The sequence below is a fragment of the Varanus komodoensis genome, unplaced genomic scaffold (assembly GCF_004798865.1).
Source record: "Varanus komodoensis strain SLA01 unplaced genomic scaffold, ASM479886v1 scaffold10, whole genome shotgun sequence".
Lineage (NCBI taxonomy): Eukaryota > Metazoa > Chordata > Lepidosauria > Squamata > Varanidae > Varanus > Varanus komodoensis.
The window spans coordinates 11,712,840-11,734,080 of record NW_025335269.1 but is presented as its reverse complement, the minus strand read 5'-3'; the positions used below and the strand labels follow the sequence as shown (position 1 = coordinate 11,734,080).

Genomic DNA, 21,241 nt, shown 5'->3' with positions numbered 1-21,241 from the left:
GCTTCATCATAAGAGAGGGACAGTGATAATTGTAGACTTAATGACAGCCAGCTAATGGCAGCTGTTGACAAGGCTTTAATTCATTATGCACTGTAGTCTGTAATATGCATTAAGGGTATAAGCAATTTGAAAGTTGTTTAGGGGGATTTTGGACATGTACTCATGCAGGAAGATTGCATTTATTCATTTATTCATTTTCTCATTTTTATTTTCCAAAATGCATATATATCAGATTCAGCAAAAATAGTTTCTGAATTTCAGTGCTTCCCCTCTTTTGTTTTGACAGAATCTGTATCAGAACAGGTTCCTGGGCCTGGCTGCCATGGCGTCTCCATCTCGGAACTCTCAGAATCGGCGCCGGTGCAAAGAACCTCTGAGGTACAGCTACAATCCAGACCAGTTCCACAATATGGACCTCGGGAATGGCCCCCATGAGACAGTCACTATTCCACGCTCTACCAGTGACACTGACTTAGTCACCTCGGATAGCCGGTCTACTCTCATGGTCAGCAGCTCCTATTATTCCATAGGACATTCACAGGATCTAGTGATTTACTGGGATATAAAAGAGGAAGTGGATGCAGGGGACTGGATCGGCATGTATCTCATTGGTAAGTCAATCCTATATTGGGGTTTTTGTTAACTTTGCAAACATAAAATGCTTCTAAAGCAGGTCCACTTAGCATTTGACCAATCAAGCTGAATACAGCCCACTGCAATTGCAGGATGACCCAAGCCCAACTTTCAACCCCAAACAGGCAAGATCAGTAGCAGGAGGTCTAGCAAACATTGATAGCAACAGGAGGCTTATCCTGCTCTTGTTTTGCTGCCTTCAGCTTGGTCATGGTGAATGAATGTCTTGTTCTGCATTACAGCCAAAGATACATATTTACGAGCAAGTCCCACTGAATTCAAGGAGGTGAACTCACATGTGTCCAACTTAATCATGTCAGATTAATAGTGGTTTTTGCTGAGAAGCAGTAACTTAGTTGGGCTTGGACTTGGAAAGGATGAAACCAAATATGTAGATATAGTGGAGGAAGGTTGGTAAACAACTATTTTCCAAGCTCCACTTGTTTAAAAAATTGAAATTGTGACCTTGCTGTAGTGATAAATTACAGCACATTTACATGTGCTCCAAAGTACATTGTGCATGCTACAGAAAAACAGTAAAAGGCTGCACAGCTTAGAGCCAATGGAAGCTTTTTGTCTTTTTTCTTTTTAATCCCCATGGGTGATTGGTGTGGTGTTTTGGGAAGCAAATGAGTGTTGGGTTTAATCCTTCACCTCTTGGAATGTGATCTTCATATGTGAAATCAGAGCCAGCTGCACTTACTCTCCAGTAAAGGGAAAGGGGAAAAAATAGAGAGATATAAGGGAAAACACATACAATTTGGAAATATCCACCATATATGGTATGATCATTTTGAGTAACCATCTTTTGCAACATGACTGCATGTCTGATGGGTGGAGGGATATTTGTCACAGCAATTTGTCATGCTGGACTTCCATCTCTGGGTCACTGGTATCAGTCCAACAATGTCAGTATTCCTTTATGCATGCCTGGAAGAATTAGTGAGTCAACCTGTGGAAAATTATGCTTGCTGTCATGTCTACATAAACTCACTGAAAAAGAGCTCGAGTCTGGGTTTCTGTATGCTACCTCCCGTTGTTAGATTCTGCCTGAATCTCTGAAAAGTCACTGCAGTTAGTTAGTGTTGACAGTGTTCTGTGGGACTAGATGGACCCACAGAAGGCTCAGGGGAAGGCTGCTTCCTAAGTTTCAAGAAAATCTTGGTTAAGTTTTACATTATGTGGATCCAAACCGTGTACCACAATAATTCCTTTATTGCATAAAAGACTAGTGATGCCTCTAGATGATTTTCATGTGAACTGCCATTTTGTCACAGAGTTGGCTCTTACCATCTCCAGCCTAGACATCTGTGGTTACAAGGGCAGTTTGCAAAGGTATACAAAATGAAGTGAGAGATGTGATTGCACTTACCTGTGTTGTTGGCAACTGAAGATACGTCTCAGTAGCGAATGCTACAGTGGTCTTGCAGTTGTAATTTGTCAGCTGCATTGCCATTTCTCTGTGGTGCAGCATAGCAATTGGCAGAGGCTGAGCAAGACATGCTCCCTGCCCCACCCCCAAAGCCGCAGAGGTTCTGGCCTCCAGAGAGACAGTCAGGTTCCAGATCCCAGGATCATGGAGTCAGACAGGCAGGTAAAACTGAGTCAGTTCACTTAACTATGGCAGTATGAGCACAACTGGAAGCTGTCTTAAGTGTGCTGTGCTTCATTCTGGCCATTACCATAGTAAGGATCTGGGTTGTACATCCTTTGTAAGCCTTTTTGACCACGTTTAAAGATAATACCAGCCATGAAGTTAAAAAACAGTGGTTTGGTTTGGTTTGGTTTGGTTTTCTAACGCATCTAGCATGGTGTTTAAAATATGCTTCAGAGACTTTGAATTACCTTTTCCTATACTTTACCAATTCAGATATTAGACAGTTTTTTATTTTCATTGGGCTTTTGTTGATTTTTATGTTTTAATGTTGCCCCAACAGAACAAAAAATAGGCCTGCATGTAGAAAACAGCATGTCAGGGAGACAGGCCTAAGAACAAAAAGAATGTTTAACCACTGAGAATGGTAAAACCAATAAAATATGCAATACAAGGGGAAACATGCCAGAAAATATTTTGTGAAACTGTTAGGCATGCCTGCTTAAATATCAGCTGCAATATTAAACCTTGCTCTGCTTGCATACCATTGGATCACTTAACTTAGGTCATGAATGCCTAACACAGAATCCAGTACATAAACTGTTCTTTCATGTGCCTTAGTCCATGAATTGCATGTGAGGGTACTGTAACATTGTGCTTATTGATTTACATTAGACTTTCTTCTATACTAACCTTCTGGGAAAACCAAATCATTTAAAAAAGATATCTGATAAAAGTTCATTATGCACAGAACCTCTAGGGTCCAATTTCTAGGCTGTATTTGTTCTTCTTCTTCATTATTCAACCATTTCTTTTAAGTTTGTCAGAAATATTCTTGACCTAATTAGCTGCTGAAACTTTGCTTTTAAATCCACATGATTCTTTCTCTTCTCTTTTGCCTTTAATTTTATTTTCCCCCTAAAAGGCAAATTCTCTAAAGTTGTATGCAATTAAAAAAAACCCTCTAATTAGTGAGATTTTTTTCTCAATATTCTTCTGAGTTTACTTGCATAAAAGTCCTGATCCTAAGCTCACAGTGAAAGGAAATTAATGAAAGATTAACTTTAGACAAAACTGTCTTGTGAAAAGGCATAGTATATACCCCTAGAGCACTGCTGTACAGCTGTGACTTTTTTAGGGAACATCTTCTTTCAAGGAAGAAGAAGAACATCTTCTTTCCCAGACACCTAGGGAACATCTGGGTGTCAACCCTTCAAAAGGCTTGGAGGATGGTGACTGAGGGAGGGCCTTTTCTGTGGTGGCCCCCATCTCTGGAACAGCATCCCTGCTGCAGCCCACCTGTCACCAAGTTTGCCATCTTTTCAGTGCTAGGTTAAGACAGCCCTCTTTGTGAAGGCCTTAAAAGATCTCCCAGGACATCCAGGAGCCTGATTGGTTTATCCAAGTGGCTTTTTTCTTTCTTCTTGCTCAGGTCTTTCAATAATGTATATTTAATGTATTTTAATTATTTTTACACATTCTAAATACCGTTTTGTGTTGTATTTTATTGTTTTATATCCTCTTTTGAACCACTCAAACAGCTTCAGCTATGGGTGGCTTAGAAATGTTCATATTAATATTAATAATAATATATCAGTTTTGAAAACCACGAAATCACTGTGCTTTTCAGAGAATCTGGAAGCATGTTCTAGAGCAGAGGTGCAGAACCTCAGTCTTGAGGGCCAAATCCTTTCCCCAGTTTTCTTCAGATGTCCATACCCTTTTAGCCACTGGTCATTTGGTGGTTTCCTGGCTTTTGTGCAATTTTCCCTGTTATAAAAGATTGGAAGGACTTTTCCAAGGCTTAACTACTGGCAGTAAGAGCCTTAAAGTAAAACAAGTCAATAATGTTGGCTCCACTCTGTTCGCAGTGGGCTCTGCCCACCCCTGCAGAAGCTTCTACATAATGCAATTTGGTCCCCAGGCTGAAAGAGTTTCTGCACTTGCTTCTAGAATTCACACAAAACATGACCAGATCTGTAGGGCTGGCCACTGCTCTGCTTGAACTCAGTGCTGAAGGTATCCAGCATTTTCCTGTGGCTGCACACACATTTATTTCGGTGCTCCAACTAGCCCACAAGCCAATGTCTGGGGGAGAGGCTAGCATTTTGGGCTGCTCCCTGGTAAAATTATGATGCAATCATATGTGAAAGGTGGCTACTGTCTTTCATGGAAATAGGTTTTCCATGACCACCTTTCTCATTGAGGAGCACCTGACAAACTTCCAAAAAGTATCTTCAAGCACAGCTTGAATACTAATGCATTACTTGGCTGTTTGCAGCTAAAATGGCACTCATGTAGACTAGACTAGAAGTTGCACTAATTGTGAGGTGTGTACCTGAGGAGCAGATTTTTCCTTTACTCTGGGGTATCTGCACATGATCCTCCACACAGTGGAGGGCAAGGCACAAAACTTCCCCCCCACAAAGTTTTTCACCAGACCTCCTCTCTGCAGTGGAAGGGAAAATTTCTCTTGGCATATGGGTGTGAGGGTTTAATTATTTTTATTTTATTCAATCATTTGTTACATTTCTCTTCCACCCAGTAGCTGAGAAAAATCAGTGGGGCTTTATCTTCCTGCTGAGATGCATGATGGTCCCAGTCCGAATCAGAACTGCGTTTGTTTCTCCTATTGTAAAGGGAAAAAATAAGCTTCAGCTCCATGGTTTCTGTGATGTGGAGTTTGGCTCATGGATCCCATATGAATCAAGGGTCTTGATGTGCTTTTGGCTTATTGCAATGATCACTGGTGGGAAGAGAGTAAAACATGCGCCACAGGCCAGGGATTTGTGAGAAAAGGCCATGACTGGGCACGCACTGCAGCACATCCAGTTGTGGACTGCCATGTCTGCATGGAATGACACGGAATGACAGAAGAGATGGTATAATGTGTTATTGGGCACCTGTATGTATTGTTTTCTGCCCATGTGTAGCAGAAAAAGAGCAGATGCTGCCTCTGTAGCAGATGCAGTTGGTGCTGCATTGATGCATTTATTTCCAGTGACTGTATATTCAATACCAGAAAAATACATGAGCGCAGCAAATTCCAAAGAGGATACAGTTTTCATACTTCAAATGTCCATTGCCAAGTGTTTGATTTAAATAAAAAAGAGTTCAGGTTCAGAGCCAACAGACACCTTTTTGCTTCCAGTGCAAAAATATCCAATGCTGGCACGCCATATGCCAGTTCACCTTAACTTGTCAAGCAAGCAGTTCTGAACTGTGTGGCCAGCATTGTGTTAATGTTCTTTCATTTTCTTTTAATTTAATTTATGGGAAAATGTGCAACAATAGTGTCCATTCAAGAAATGAATGTGTATGTGTGTGAGGTGTGAGTGATTAGATTCATGCATCCAAATAAATTTACAGTGTAATAAATTATTACAGTGGGTAAACCATTCAAGCAAATCATGCACCACAATTGTGAAATTGGCAAAAGTGCAGTTAAAGGTATGGTTTGGGAAAGGCATTGTGTAGCAGAGGCATTGAACTTGTTTTTTGCTTGGGAAACCATTTTTTCTAAGACAGGGGTCTGGGGGTCATTTTCTGTGTCTGGTGTCAGGAGCTTTTTGGAAGAAATGTTATTAATTCAATATGGCCCATAAGAGTCTGTACTTCATTTCCTCTGAAACAAATATGTTATGTTTGCCTAAAACAGGATGGAAGTGTCTGTATGTATACCCATCACTACATAGTTACATAGTTATACACAGTGGTGAAATGTTAGTAAAACATTAGATAAGTAGAATGTCTTGTTTTTCCTATATGATTTTTAGCTTGTCTATAGCCACATTGCTGTACCCAGATGATGTATCCAAGTAAGTTTCCATTATTTTATGTCCATGCACAATTCGAATAACTGCTATTTTTCTCTGGCAAAAGGCATTTTCTGTTTCCCTCAGAGATCTGAAATTTACTCTTCAGCAATTATTTTGTGTGGGCGAGAGTCAATATCTGCCTTGCTAATACTAGCTCTGGAAGTAAGACAGGTTTAAAGTTCACTAGCGCAAATGTACCAGCTAGATCGTGAAATGATAGCTGCAGTTTGTTCTGAGGAGTTCCCAGATTCCCCTGAGGAGGGAACATGGCTTCTCATATAGCCTTTCTGAAATCAATGGAACAATTTGTGAAGCTAATATTATTTGAGAAAGTTGTTAGGTTAACCATTTTAGATCATTTGACGATGTGATGGGCCTACAAAATGCTTAACTGAAATACACTGGAGGACAGAGCTGAGGTCCATGCTTCTACAGTGCAATGCTCTGAACCTGGACAAGTAAAAGGATCTTAGGCAATTAGAATGTGTAGGATGTTCCACAATCGACAATTGACGGCAAAAGAAGAAGGGGACAGCAGAGGAAGAGGTGGACAGATGGAGTCTCTGAAGCAGTAGGTGTGAGCTTAAGTGGACTCCAGGTGATGGTGGAGGACAGGAATGCCTGGAGGAGTGTTGTCCATGGGGTTGTGATGGGTCGGACGCGACTTCGCAACTAGCAAGCAAGCAAGGATGTTCCACAGTGAAAAAGGTTTCCTATACACATAGAAAACTAATGTGCCAGAGTTAGGGAAAGTCCAGCAAGAACCCATCACCCTGTTGTCTCATTGTTTGAAGAGATGTATTTAATTTTTATAGAGGAACATTCAGCATGGAGCAAGGGAAGAGAGCTTTTCCTGGCATCAACCTCCTTAAGCTAACTTACGCTATTAGTTTATTGTCTAAGATAATACCCAATATGTCATTCAAAAAGAAGTTATACCAACCTCAGTAGCCTGTCCTTTCAGTCCTTAACAGAAGATGCAGCATTCCGATTCAGTCCAAAGGACTGTGTAGCCCAGCACTGGGCCAACACAGTGGCCAACTAGATGACTATGAGAAACCTACCACAGGACACGAATGCAATAGCTCCTTCCTGCTCATGTTCCCCAGAAACTGGTTTTGAGATGTATACTTCCTTTGATACTGGGGGATATATATGGTCACCTTGGGGGCCACCACTACTTCTTGTGGTAGTGAACGCCACAGTTTAAGTATGAACTGTGTAAAGGAGGACATTCTTCTCTTCACTCTCAAATAATTGGACCTCCTTTATTTTGTTACCTTTGCAGACGAGGTCTTGTCTGAAAACTTCCTGGACTACAAAAATCGTGGGGTGAATGGCTCTCACCGAGGTCAAATTATCTGGAAGATTGATGCAAGCTCATACTTTGTAGAGCGTAAGTATTTTACAGTGCATTTACACTATATTTCAGCAAAAATTAGGAAGAGGTAGCAACCAGCGTTATGGGAAGATTGCATGTGCGTAGCAAAAAAAATAAAATAAAACACTGATTGCATGCCTGAACTGGAATTGTGCTTCATGAACAACAGAAGCCATTAATGCATGAGTTCAATGGGAAGAATTGCACCCATAATTCTTTTTATGTAGATGTAATTAAGCATGAACTCCTCATAACATTATACAATACAAGGATTTCACAACAGGTGCTAAATGCTTCCGTATTTAGAGATAGTCCAATTCTCATTTTCACATATGCTTATTTGACATCTAGGTAATTAAATTGAATGGGGCTTTGATTCTTGTCCTAATCTTCTCTAGTTGGGATCAGTGTCTGACTGAGCAAGTCAGCAGTTCTCTTGCTTGGGCATTTCTGTGGTGTGTGTGTGTGGTGGGGATTTGTTTGTGTGTTTGTGCAAATGCTGAAATTTAGATTGCAGGCTCTTTGTGAAAGTGAACTTTCCATTTGTGTGCGTGCTTATATAACTGTGAACTGTTCTGTTTTTTATTGTATTTGTAAAGTTTAAACCACCCACAGAGCTCTGGTTATTGGATAGTATAGAAATGTTGTTCATCATCATTGTCATTGTTACTATTATCACAGATGTTTCATGTATCTTGATAATACTAAACAGGTACATACATTGTAAGTGGAGTTAAAAGAATTGGACATAAACATATTGAACAATCTTTTAGTTTTGAGATATCAGTTGTGATCTTAATGTAATCTGAGACAAAGTCATATAAAATTCATCATGACAAAACAAGTTAATCCAGTGCTATATGCTTTTAGATTATTTTATATCCTTTCCAGGATCTGCCCCTAAATAAAAGGGCACAGAGAACGTTCTGTGCAGCTACACCTCCCATCACTTTCCAAGCGCATTAGCTGACTCTCCTACCAAGGTTTCAAGGTTCTGGGTTTTCTGCCCTTTGCGTAGAACGCCCCCAGGCAATTCTGGCAGGCTGCTTGTCCACCAAGCTTATGCTAATGCTGCTTCTGCCTCTAGCATGCTAGAGATTTTAAGCCAGTACCATTGAGTGACCATTAAGCAGTAAGATGCAAGCCACACAGGGCTCTAGTGAACCTTAATAGGGTCATAATTTTCTACATGTAGAGTTGAATGGAATTTACAATTAAATGGTGTTGTGATTTCAGAGGTAACCCAAACGTAGCAAATGGGACTCAATTTGCACTTATATGGTACATATATGGTACATATGCTCTTAGTTCAATCCTATGGATTACAACCGGGACAGGATTGAGAGCCAAACAACCTGAGAGCAATTGAGGGATGAGCAACCCAGTTGCATAAGCATCTTGGGCTTCTGATACACAGCATATCTGCGCTTTCAAAAGGTAATCCCAACACCGCCCTAAAGCCAGTCAACAATCAACTTGGGCAGCAATAGGCATAATCAAGACTGGTTCTGGAAGTACACTAAAACATCCTAAGAGAGCTTGCCCATTTAAACACAGAATGACAAGTTCTAAAGAAATCTCTGTAACTGCTGAACCAAACCCTGAGCAGTTTTAAACATGGACATTAATTGCATATTGGATATGTCTGTCTCATAGCTCCCGTTTGATGTTGATGAGGGAAAGAAGGTGAGTCAGCACCATGTGTCTTTCTCTTCATGTATATCATGGTTTTCCCAGCACACCAAAGAGCTGATTGATGGGTTGGGAGTAGCGCAATCAATTCTTGTTGGAGTGAGCAAGGGTCTTGCTGTTCTCCGGCTCAGCAAGGAGAGCTATTGAACGCCAGGACTGTGCTGCCACCAAGGCAGTCCCTGCTTTCAAACATTATCTCAGTGTACAGAGAAGGAAAATTCCCTTCCCCTGCCACTGAAATGTCAGGGTGGGGAAAAAGAGTGGAAATGCATCTCCAGGTCAGTTTGTGTATCGAGGAAGGATGTGTATGTGTTCCAGAGTGGAAGGATGGTGGAAATTCTGTGTGTGTGCCTGTGTGTACGCATGAGCATGCACACACACAGGCTTGCCGCCCGCAACCTACATTTTGGTCCTTGGAGACAACATGGGTTGGCTACCTTTGCTTCGTTGTGTGAAAGAGTGTGCCAATTTGCATTGCCTGAATCTAGAAATGTGTCTGGTTCATTTATGACAACATTGTTCAACAGTGTTGAGCAGCATTGAATTGCCATTAAAAAGGGTCAGCTGCTATTATACATTATTTGGCTTTTTAAAACCCCAAATTAATGAATTCATTATACTGATCAATTAGTCAATGTTTGCTGCATTAATTCAAAAAATTGGCAAACAACCCATAGGAATGAACACTCATTTACTGTGTTTATCAACAAAGGTTTTAGTTTTGTATCCCTAACATAGCTAGTCTGGATGATTTGTGCGTATGCGTGGGTGGATTGCTTTCTTTTTGCTAATACTTATGATCTTGCTGCCATAAGTATGCACATTCTGTGCAGAGATATTGCATCCGTAGAGAAGCTAGGGATATTTAGCTCTATCTTGCTTTGTGCTGTCACTTGGTTTATTGCAATTTACTTTTGAAGAGACAAAGTTTTTCTGAATCACTGTGCATAGGGCTGTGGGATGTCCTTGATGACTCCCATAAGAGCTGCCTTTCAAGCTGCACATCTTAGGCACTTCCTACCCAAATCAGTCTGAAATGCATATACTTGCCTCTACCACTCTTGGCTACAGGCCATCAGCATCAGTGGGCATCCAGGTCTATCACAGACAGGTGCAGGTTTGAATAGCAGGAGTCCTAAGGAGGAGGAGGAGCAGCAGCAGCAGGAGGAGGCGGCGGCAGCAATTAGCTCAAGGGCAGGTGCAGTGGTTGGCCAGACAGACCCCGGGAATAGCATGGATATACAGCTAGTGAAAGGGGCTGCTGAGACTGAGGAATTACAGGTGGGGAATCAGCCCTTCCTCTTGTAGCTGGACCCTGTGGCCAGACACCAGAGTGGCAAGGGACATAATTAGATGAGAAGCATGTGAGAAAGAGATGTGCTCACTTCCAGAGAGCTCTTCCCCAAGGGTCAGGACACATATGTTCTCATAAGGAAAGTTTGGGGGAGTAATAACTATATAGGGTTCAACCAACTGCTTTGTGTATACTCAGAGACTTGTCTGGTTGATTTACATTTGGAAACGAGAGCATTTTGCAAAAGAATCAGCCTGAGGCTGGTTATTGTAAGAGGGAGGAAATGCTGCTCTCCGGCATGGACATTCTGTAAGGCGAACATTAAAACCAGCTTTGGTTCCAGTAGCATTATTAAAGAAAAACAAAACTCTGTGTTTAAAACTACATTTATGCCAGGGAATTGGAGGAAAACTGTCCAGGTTTGTGTTTAGGGTTAATATTACACCACCCTTACATAATAATCAGCTTTAAACACAAACCTTCCAAGATGACAATGCTGCATGGTGTTTATAATACTTCAGGCATCTTACCCATATTTCTCAACTCACTTGCAAGCGTACTCTCTACTTAATAGCTACTGAAGGCATCCAGTGCTAGTTTAGATATTCTGTGAGATCATCTCTCCTTCGTCCCACTGCTTGGACCAGAATTAGAAGTGTGAAGGCATGCACTTTGATCTCAGTAGCAATTGAACTAATCCTCCTCCTTCCTCTATCATTGTGTTGCCATATTTGAATTCAGTTGGATAGAAGGATCAATTATGAAGCGTCATCCTTATCGACTGAATTGCCAATTAATTTCCAATTTGGAGTGTGATTACTTGCAACTATTCCCTCTTTGGGGAGCTCTAAGCACCCGCATGTGTGCTTCTGGTACTGGGAGGATAATCTGTGAAGCATCAAACAGAAGAAGCTTTGGAAGTGGGGAAACACCATATGTCTGCCATAACTAGGGTTCATCTACAAAACAGTGGAGCCTTATCTTGGCAGGCCTGAATTACAGAAGATAAGCAGCTGTACAGAGCATTCTCAAGACATGCAGTGAAGCCTGGGCCTTCAGTAAAATACGTTTCTTTGTTCAACCGTACTTTTCTGTAATTGTTTCTTAATAAATCACTGTAAGGGAGCTCTGCCTTATTTTATGCAGTGTGACTGCATTATGCTGCTTTCTTAAATGGAGTCCTTGCAATAAATTCATCTGACTCCTGATTGTGCTGCCAGCAGCATCTACTTCTTTTTAAGTGAACACATCCCTCCATGTTTGGTATCAGTCTCAGTGTGCTGTACAGTCACACCACATTTGGGGTTGCACGGTTTTTGTTTTATTACCATTCCACAATTCTCGGAGATAAAATATTCTTGGTAGCCATAGCCAATTGAAGTCTGCCTGGCCATCTTTTTCTTTCAACCAAAATCTCTGACGTTAACAGGAGAAATTAAACAGGTATGGCTCTTATCCATTATTGTATTTCCCTGCAAGTAGAAGTTGCATCTGTTGAACATATGCTGTCAAGAAACCAAAGGTAGCAGCTCTGTTTGACAGTGAAATAGTCCCTGCACATATTCACTCTCTGTATCTTGCTTTGATGGAGCATTTTGCATTCATTTTTGTTTAATTTTTCTATATCCTGCTGTTCTAGCACTCAAGAATAGCACTCAATATGGCTAACAATAAAAATGCCTTTTTAAAAAAGCACTTAAATTAAAGCAGGCTTTGTGTCTTCACATCAGCAGCCTTTATGATATTGGTCCAAAGTATGTGCCAGGAAAGTTTTGCATTAGACAGCTCCAGACAGAAACCTTTCCACCTTTTTGCCCTCTCACCATTGCTCAAATTGTCACCTTGGAATACTTTTCTGAGTAACACCTAATATATTACTGGGTTCAGTTCAAAGTGTTGGTGATTACTTTTGAAAGTCCTAAATACCTTTGAGTATTTACCTCAAAGTATTTACCTTTGAGTATTTACGTTTGAGTAAATACCTAGAGCAGGATACCTTTGGAAAGATACTTCCTTCTGTATCAGCCTATTTCCTACGATCCAAAATGGAGGCCCTGCTCTATGGCTGTATTCACGAATATCATGAAGCAATGCCACATGGACTGGTAGCACAGCTTGTGAATGTGTCCTGGGTTCACACATTCACATGGTTTCTACTCATGCTTTTCCATCTTCCCTCCAAATGGTGACATGCATCCCATCAGACCCTGGAGCTCAGAATCAATCCCAGTGTGCACTGCTCCTGCTTGAGTCACCTGCCTCTTCGTCATTGGCCCACATAGTCCCCTTGCCACTTCTTAAAATTTTGTTTTCCTGCTGTTTGGTAAAGCAGCTGCTTATTCACTAGAGTAGCACTGGTGTTGTAGAAGAGCCCTTCCCTGTTCTGCCCTGCAAGCATCCACACTCACACACTCACCATTCTTCTGCCTCACTGCGCATGTGTCCATGTCCCTCTCAGAAGCAGGACTCAAATACGCTGTGAGGGGGCTGCCTGTCCCTGCAGCCAGGCACATCAAAGGTGTGATGTGGGCATCTAGGTGTACCCATCTGGACATCTGTCCAGTGAGAATCTGAAGAACGTTAGGCACAAGGGGGGAGGGGAGGGGAGGAGATGGAGGAAGAGACATGGGTTCCTCAATGGAATTGTCCTGATGGCAATACCTGCACACAGCCTATATGCGCCTCATGTATAAGTCAGCCTTCACATGAGGAGACCACTGGCCCACAGCCACTTCGAAGCACTGTTCCAGCAAAAGGCAGCAACCAGAGAGGAGCACCAAGTGTGTTTGTCCCCAGGATCGCTGCTACTGGAGGTGGTGCACCACAATGCCCCACTGCTCCCAAGATTTCAAAGCTGCAGCTGGGTATCAGGAAGGAAGTGTGCGGACAGAAGGAAAAAGCGGTGTGAAATGGCCAATCAGAGCATCATAGGCTCCAGCACAGGAGTTGCTAGGCAGAACAGGATGGCAGAAAATACAGGTCGGAGTGTCTGTTGCAGCCAGGGCTGCTCTTGAAACCAAACTCAGTGGTGGACATGTGGATACTGCATGGAAACTTTGCAACTGGGATGATGGTGTGTGAAAACCTTTCAACAACCCACTGTTTCTCCATGTAGTTTCCATGTATACCATACTTTACCATGAATGCTGAGTTCACACATAACAGCAGGCCATACCCAAGCAGTTTCCAGTATGGCTTGTCATTGTGTATGAATGCAGCCTTGATCTGCAATAAAGTGTGGCTATTATCCCAGCTAAATAGTGACATTGTTTGCTCCAGGAAGGTTGGCTGGCCTCTAACTTACGGTATTTTATCATACAGCAGAACTTTCTGTTTAAGCGGGCATTTAGTTTATTGGATGGATAAGTTTTATCTGATGCCTCTGTTTTTTTGTGCCTCACCTATTTTATTATTTTGTTTTGATTTGGTGTGTGTGTTTGCGGGGGGGGGGGGGCTGTTTTGGATGACATTTTGTGATTGGTGCTTATTATTGTTAGCTGTCCTGAGTGGCATTGGTGTTTGTAAGCCCCAGAATAGTTTTTTTAAATAAATGAATAAATAAAACATATATTTAAGTATGTATTTTAGAGGATTAAAATGAAGTTAATGTGCAAATGGCAGGGAATGGAATTCTCTGTAGAACATGCAAAGGTGGCACAGACCAGAAATGTACAGATCTGGGTATCCCTAATTTGTAAATTCGTCTCTTACAACTTTATCATAAATTAGGACAACAACACTACAATGAGATTAAAATGAAAATTCTGCCATCTTTTATATACCACAGTTGACAACCATTATTTTGCAATAATGAACCTCATTTTCTTATGAGGTTACTGATCATATACAGAAATGCAAGTTACTGAGTTAACCAAGATTTACAGAAATGCAAATAATGGAAGGATTGGACCTGCTGTCTGCTCTGGAACAGAAGACTTTGGGATGAGATAATTTTATTTAGGCCTCAGGAGCCCATGGCTGTGTGTCAGGGTCTTGCATGTTGCACATTTAAAGGTGTAGCTTGTCATTAGAATTAACTCAACTTTTCTCTTTGGAATGTTGTCTCTTTTGTACATCTCTTCCGTAGGTGGAATGGGCTAAAGATTCAGAACATCTAAGAATAATGAGTAAACATTTGAGTGTGTTAGCTTGAAAGCTACTGTGTGCGTATTTTGTAGCTAGGTTAGAAGACCATGAAAACTGGGTTAATAAAGGAATCCTTGACAGCTATCCTTATGCATAATTACTTCCCCACTCTGGAGGCTATAATGATATTCAGTAGTATTCAAAGTTTTGTGACAGCCGGGAAACTTCATAAAGCTGCTTTTTTAAGCCTTTGAAAATCTAATTTTTAACTACGTAAACTTTGGATTAACCTAGTTCACTGCTAAACTCTAGCTAAGGAGGGCAGAAGCTTAACTTTAGGTCTGACGCATGATGGGAGGTGATAATTAACAGCCTTTGGTTCAACCAGTGTACCTGGTTGATGAATAGATAGATGCAGCTTCCATGGTTACAGTGAGCCTTCATTTGCTTATGTCAGGAAGTTATTATTTGATTCATTCAGTTTCTCAGGGAGCTTTCCACCAGCTGGTAATTTCTGTATGGGAAGGGGAAAATACTGTAAAAGGGTCTATTTTCTACTGCCTAATTAATGTTAACAGGATTTACAACATGAAAGTGTCATTATACTATTCTAAGTGCTCTTAGAATGCAATACTACAGAAATAAACAAAAATTTTAGGAAACACCAATAGTGTGATAATTACCACAGAGGCTTGGGCATGGATTTGTGTGAATGGCTTACTGTGTCGAATAATGTGACTTCAGTTTAACCTATGTTGGGGTTGTACTGATTGTTCCAAAACCAGTCAGAATACTGATTACTAAGAATGATCTCTGTTGAACAGTCAGACCACCACAGGGAAACAAGGTGAGTTCAAAGTAGGGTTGTATGGGAAATTAATTTCAATTCATTTTGGATCAGAATTTATCCATTTCTCACCTTCCAGGTCACACACAAAACTCAGACATAATTTGTGATTGTAGTTCATACATTTTGAAGTTTGCCACAAAGTTCTCATATGAAAAACTATATGCACTTGACAGTATGTGTATATTTGAAAAATTCACATGAAAAAATACATTCTGTTGAAACATGTCCACAAAGACACTTTAATCCATAGAAGAAAATGTGCACATTTCAAAGATGCACAAAATCAATGTGTAATTTGGAAAAATAAGCATGAAAATACACATGGATTTTCCTGCAAAAATAATTAAAACAAAATTTGCAACCTGATACAGATTCAGGCTGGAATGAGCACCAAGATGGAAATAGGGGGACTTTGGTGAGCTCAGATTTTGCTGATTTGCACATCTTTGTACATTTGATTTGTTCATTCTGAATAGAGTAAAATAGCAGAAATATTTGCAAGGTGAATAAGCTGTTGGCATCTCAGATATTACAGCTGCTATTTTTCACACACATCACTTGGAAAAGACAATCCATTCCAGTTCACATAGGGCAGTCTAGTACAAAATGGCTGCAGCGCCATGTGTGAATGGACTGTCATCTAAAATAACATACCATATTTCCATCTCAGATCACCACTGAACACAGTTCTTTTCAGAGGATTTAGTTCAGCTGCCAGCCATCAGATATTGTGTATCCAAGTGGTGCAAGAAAATAGGAATCTGACTCATTCTAAGGCATACTTCTGGTTCATTTCATTCTAAACTGATTGACAGCAGCTTTAAAGAGCTTTAGACAAGTGTCTTTTTCAGGTGTACATGAACTTGGGAACATTTGCATGCTAACCATGTGCCCTGCCCAGATCTGTGGCTCTCAGTATGAACTATTTTCATTGCAATTCAAATATACCACTATCTAGATACAATGTTTGTTTGTGGTTTGTTACCAGTTTACCCGTATGATAAATTAATGTTTGTTTGTTTTCTGTTTTGTTTTGCATGTGTGTTTTAAGCGCTTTGAGTGTTCCTTCCCCAAGAATAGGCCACATCTTCCTTTCCTAAATTGCTATAAAAGTGAAGAGAAAAATAAAGACATGTTCTTTCTGCTTCAGTTGTAACTTCCCTCACAACCCCCAAAATATGTTTTTTTATATAACCATGAAATATGAAGAATCCCAAATAAATGCCTTGAGACAATCCTGTTTCTGCATGTTGGTACAGCTGAGGTGTTCTTCATTACCAGTGAAGGTGAAAACCGTAATGTAGTCCTTTTGTAAATCAAATATAGATAATTCTAAGAATTTAGGATTAACACGGAATCACTGTGTCTAACTTAAAATTAGAAAGGGCCATAAACCCTTACTTCATTATGGTTCTTGCCATGCCAGTATTTCTGTGAACAAAAAATGTAATGAGAAGTGCTTTTTAATCACCCCAAATGCATTCATTTTTAATCAAAAGAAATAAGAGCTAATGAATGAGTCTATGACAAAAGACTGAAAGATGCAGTAAGTGCTGGAAAACAGCTTTAGACCATTCTTTAGAATTCCCCAGCTACATCGTTCTGGCACATCTATCTTCTCAAATGGACCATTCCTTGCCTTGTTGCCATGGAAATATTAGGCTAAAAATATCGTAAGATGTATAGTTGAGATAAAAGAAACACATGTATATTGTTTATGAAATACGATGTGGATACAGTGATTTACAGAGCTGGCCTCGTGTGTGTGTGTGTGTGTCCATGTGCTTATAAATCTTAGTACATCACTTTAGACATGATACATCTGTGTGCAAAGACACTCTTTGCCCAAACATCCATCTTTGACAAATCTGCCCAATATCCAAATCAACGAAAGACAATAATCTGCTAGTATCAACAGACAGGAAGGAGGAAAATATGTCTGGAGCTAGATTAAGGCTGGTTGCATACACTTTGTTTAGGCTTCCTCCTGTCCCTTCTCCAAAACTTGGAAAATCTTTTAAAACAAATTACCCAGGTTGAGGTATATATTGATTTGGGTATATAGATACCTGATACATGTCAAGACTAACAACAGGTTGTTTAAACTCTGTGATGCCCCACAATTCCACGGTTGAATGTCCTGCTAAGTAGAAAACTTGCTAGTTTCAGCATCCACCTAAAGCCAGTCAACAAATAGTTGTGGGTGAAAAACTATGTGCTGTTCTTGCTTAAGCCGGCTGTTTGATGTTAATGACTTGCTTTGTGCATTAAGAGTATGTGTTTCCGAACTCATTGTGCATCATTGGTGAGAAAGTAACTGAGCTCTTAAGAGAACTTCAGCTGGACATTATCTTCCACACAGGGCCTTTTAGAGCCAAGTAAACGGTAAGTCTGAACTAAGAAAATGATGAGCATTCAGGTAAAGACTAAACAGAAAGAAAACACTGATTTAATCAAACAGTAATGATCCGTGTCAATGTTCGTTATATCAAAGGAATATGAATTAGAAACTTTTATGTTTTATTACCATAAGGTTGGCTATGGTGCTGATTTAATTTATGTGTCCCCTGTATGGAGCAGCTATCAAGTTAAAATGTAGCCATTTTTCTTTCCACTTAAATTTCATTTGCACATATATGCAAACCACTTCCAATTAATTTATGTCTTCATCTGAGCATTAAGCTTATGCCTTTTGCTTGCAAATACAGCTTGAAACACCCACCCACCCCAAATGGGCAAAACTGATTATAAAGAAGCTCTTCCGGTGAAGATACTCCATCTTCACTTAGTGCTATTCACAGCAAAAAAAAAAAAAATGCTTGGCTAATGATGATTCAGCTTGTTGCTTTACTGAAGCAGAAATAAGGTAAATTGCTGCTTTACTGCAACATGATCTCCTGGCCATCAAACCTTCTTTGATGGAGTGTACAAAAACATTAAATAGTAAACTGGGGGCTGTGTTTCTGGATACAAGAGGTTTTAGCTATTAGAGCTTCAAGAGGGTTTGATAATGCAGGAGGGGGAGCTAGCTTAATCTTAGCATTGTTGCTTTTTGTATTCAAGACCTACCCTTCTAGTGAAAGTTAAGCTCCTCAGACCAAGCTGACCTTTGAGCAAAGGAAGAGCAGAGAGGATTATAAAGAGCAAGTGAAATTCTGAGAGAGAGAAAGGAGATTAATCTTGATGAACTGAGCTAAAGAAATGGGAGGCTGGTAAGGATGCAAACAATTCTGGGAAATGATTATATCTAAATGTACGGAACTTTACCTTGTATTATAGAGAAGGATCCTAAGTTGATCCTGGTAAATTGAGAGATCAATCTGCTATGCCCACATAAAGACTTATTTTGCTTATTTCTAGCAGGAAGCATAGCATGGACAAAAAGAAAGATGTACACATTTATGGAAACCAGGGTGGGATCATTGTTGGGATTTTCAAAATGTGGCTGTCTTATGCTTAGTGTATTTGATATGTGTTCTATATTTTAAATTGATTTAACGATGACATACTTCTAAAAATACTAGTCTGGTTATATTGCAAGCTGCTCTCTGGAGGGTGTTTGCCTGGAATAGGGAACTATAAATAAACGTATGATACATATGCTGCCATCAATGAACATTGCACTTCTTAGCACTGGATTAGTTTTGATTGAAGTAACAGTAACAAAAAGACCCAACCCTGCCCCAAGAAGCATGCTGTTTAATCCAAGGATGGGTGATTTCCTTGCTGCTACCAGTGGGAGACATGAGATTTGGCAGATAACTGGGGACAGGGCTTTCTCGCAGCTGGCTTCGCACTTCCCCAGGGAGACACTGCAGGCCTTAAAAAGCAGAAAACCAACACCCAAAGACCCATTCACTCCAGTCTGCATTTGGGGCTTAAAAATCATTGGCTGCTGCCACTACTGCACTTTCTCTTTTTGTGTGTGTCTTTAATTGTACTTTGCTTTCATGGTTTTTTTTTTAATATTGCAAATCACCTTCCAAGGGCAGTATGCACTGAAAGGTGAATTTAAACTCCTATAAAGAAAGAAATGGCATCAGTGATCTGATTGAGGATTGCTAGGGAGATGGAAAAGCTTAAACGTTTCTACCATCTCCAGCAAACCTGACACTCCAATTCCTAGCTGTGTTTTCTCCCAGCTGATCAACAGGGTCATGGGGAATAATGAGTCGAGCACCATGTGGCTCTGTGGGCTGCATGTGGCCCACAGGCTGCATATTGCCCATATACACTTTAAAATTTAAGAATGGCAGAGATACCCAAAGAGAGGGAGTAGGAAAGAAGAGAGAGACATGGATAAGTGGCCCCCACATGTCCTTCATTTCAGCGATGATCATCCCAGTGGTTCCTGCTGTAACTGCTTCCTCAAGGACTCTTCACCAGGGGTTGTTCACCAGGGGTTGTTAATCTAGTTGATTAACTGATAAATATCAAGCTGAAGCCTCCAAGCTTCATATATTACAATCCTAGCAAATCCTTGTCCATACACAGTCAAGTACTTTTTTTTTCTTATAAGGTATAAAATGACCTGGTATGGCTGCAAACTGAAACTCATTCCTTCTGACCTTGATATTTTAGAAAATGTCAGGCTAGTATGATAAGTGCTATGCACAGAAGTACTTTGATATTATGTCATCTCCAGGGAGATGAATGGGTTGGCAGACTGAACTTAAGAGAGGTTTTAATTGAAATAAGACTGTGACCTTGGTCACCTGATCTACTGAAATCTTATCAAGGAGAGAACAGCTGTAAATTTTTGTGCAAATTTTTTTGTACAAGTAATGGAGTAATTGTCAGGAACTGTTAATTTTGAATTAGGAACTTTGTAATTTGAGGCTAGGACTAAGCCTGTCGAGTCACCATAGAGGTATGCAACACTGGCCCCAGGATTGCCAGGCAGGATGAACGCCCTGAGTTGGTTAGGGCTGCTTTTAATACTGATCCCGGGTCATGGGCTTGACTTAATCAGCACAGCAATACATTCTGCTGACTGTATGTCCAGGTCCAACTCAAACTTAGGAAACCTGAGCTAGAAAGCACACTGTCCATGTCAAGACTCAGGTATGAGTGCCTTGCCCTGCCCAATATTTATTTTGGACTTACAGATAAGGCAATTCTAATTCAAATGAGCAACATCATGCATGATTAGTTTTCTCTGTTCTAGAAGATCATAGGTAGCAAAATATTTTGAAACGTGCTTAGTTAATTTGGTTAAATTAGTGCACCCGTGTTCACAGAAATATTTGGTGGATTCTGAAGCCAGGGAAGGTTGCTGAATTTTCTCATAATGTGTTTCCTCATGCATTGCAGCTTTTATTCCTGAGTTTTATAGGAGCTAGCAATGATGTTGGACCTAAATGATGCTTACAAACAGGATGACTCCTATAAAGTTCAAAGCAAAAGCTCAATAGATGAGGAGTCCCTCTGGCCCAGGAGTCTGCAGTCTCTGCTCTGGTTTCAGGCTTAGATCAGTACCCTTATTTCATCATGGTTTGGGTTTATTCATTTGCATTTGCTACTTAAAGTTGCTGGTTTGAACTTTGTATGCATTCTCCATCTGCTTATTTAAATAGAAGATGTAATGGAGATTTAATCCTAGTATGGTCCTTCAAAAACAAATTGTCAGAAGTTTCTCATCTCTCCTTTTGAACAATATTTTATGAAAGGAAATATATGAACTGAAGATTTAAGTTATTCCTGTAGCCCTTAAAAACTAGTTCTGAATGCCTACAGGCACAATCTTACGTATGTTTAACAGAAAAAAGCTGTACAAGTCTCAGCATTTCTTAGCCAACTAGGGAATGCTGGGAGTTATAGGACTTTTTTTTCCAAACATGCACAAGATTGCACTTTAAGGAGGTTTGGATTTCTGTTTCTGAAGCACAGCAAG

The 21,241-nt window shown here is 40.3% G+C and overlaps 1 protein-coding gene across 1 annotated transcript in view; it reads left to right on the top strand.

Moving 5' to 3' along the window:
* Positions 1 to 292: 292 nt before the first annotated feature.
* Positions 293 to 21,241, top strand: part of HECW1 (HECT, C2 and WW domain containing E3 ubiquitin protein ligase 1) — a 145,697-nt gene continuing 124,748 nt past the window's right edge. Inside the window, exons 1-2 of the mRNA XM_044419120.1 lie at positions 293 to 611; positions 7,334 to 7,441. Of these exons, the coding sequence (XP_044275055.1) occupies positions 323 to 611; positions 7,334 to 7,441 (397 nt within the window). The 5' untranslated portion in view covers positions 293 to 322. The remainder of the gene's footprint in view (positions 612 to 7,333; positions 7,442 to 21,241) is intronic.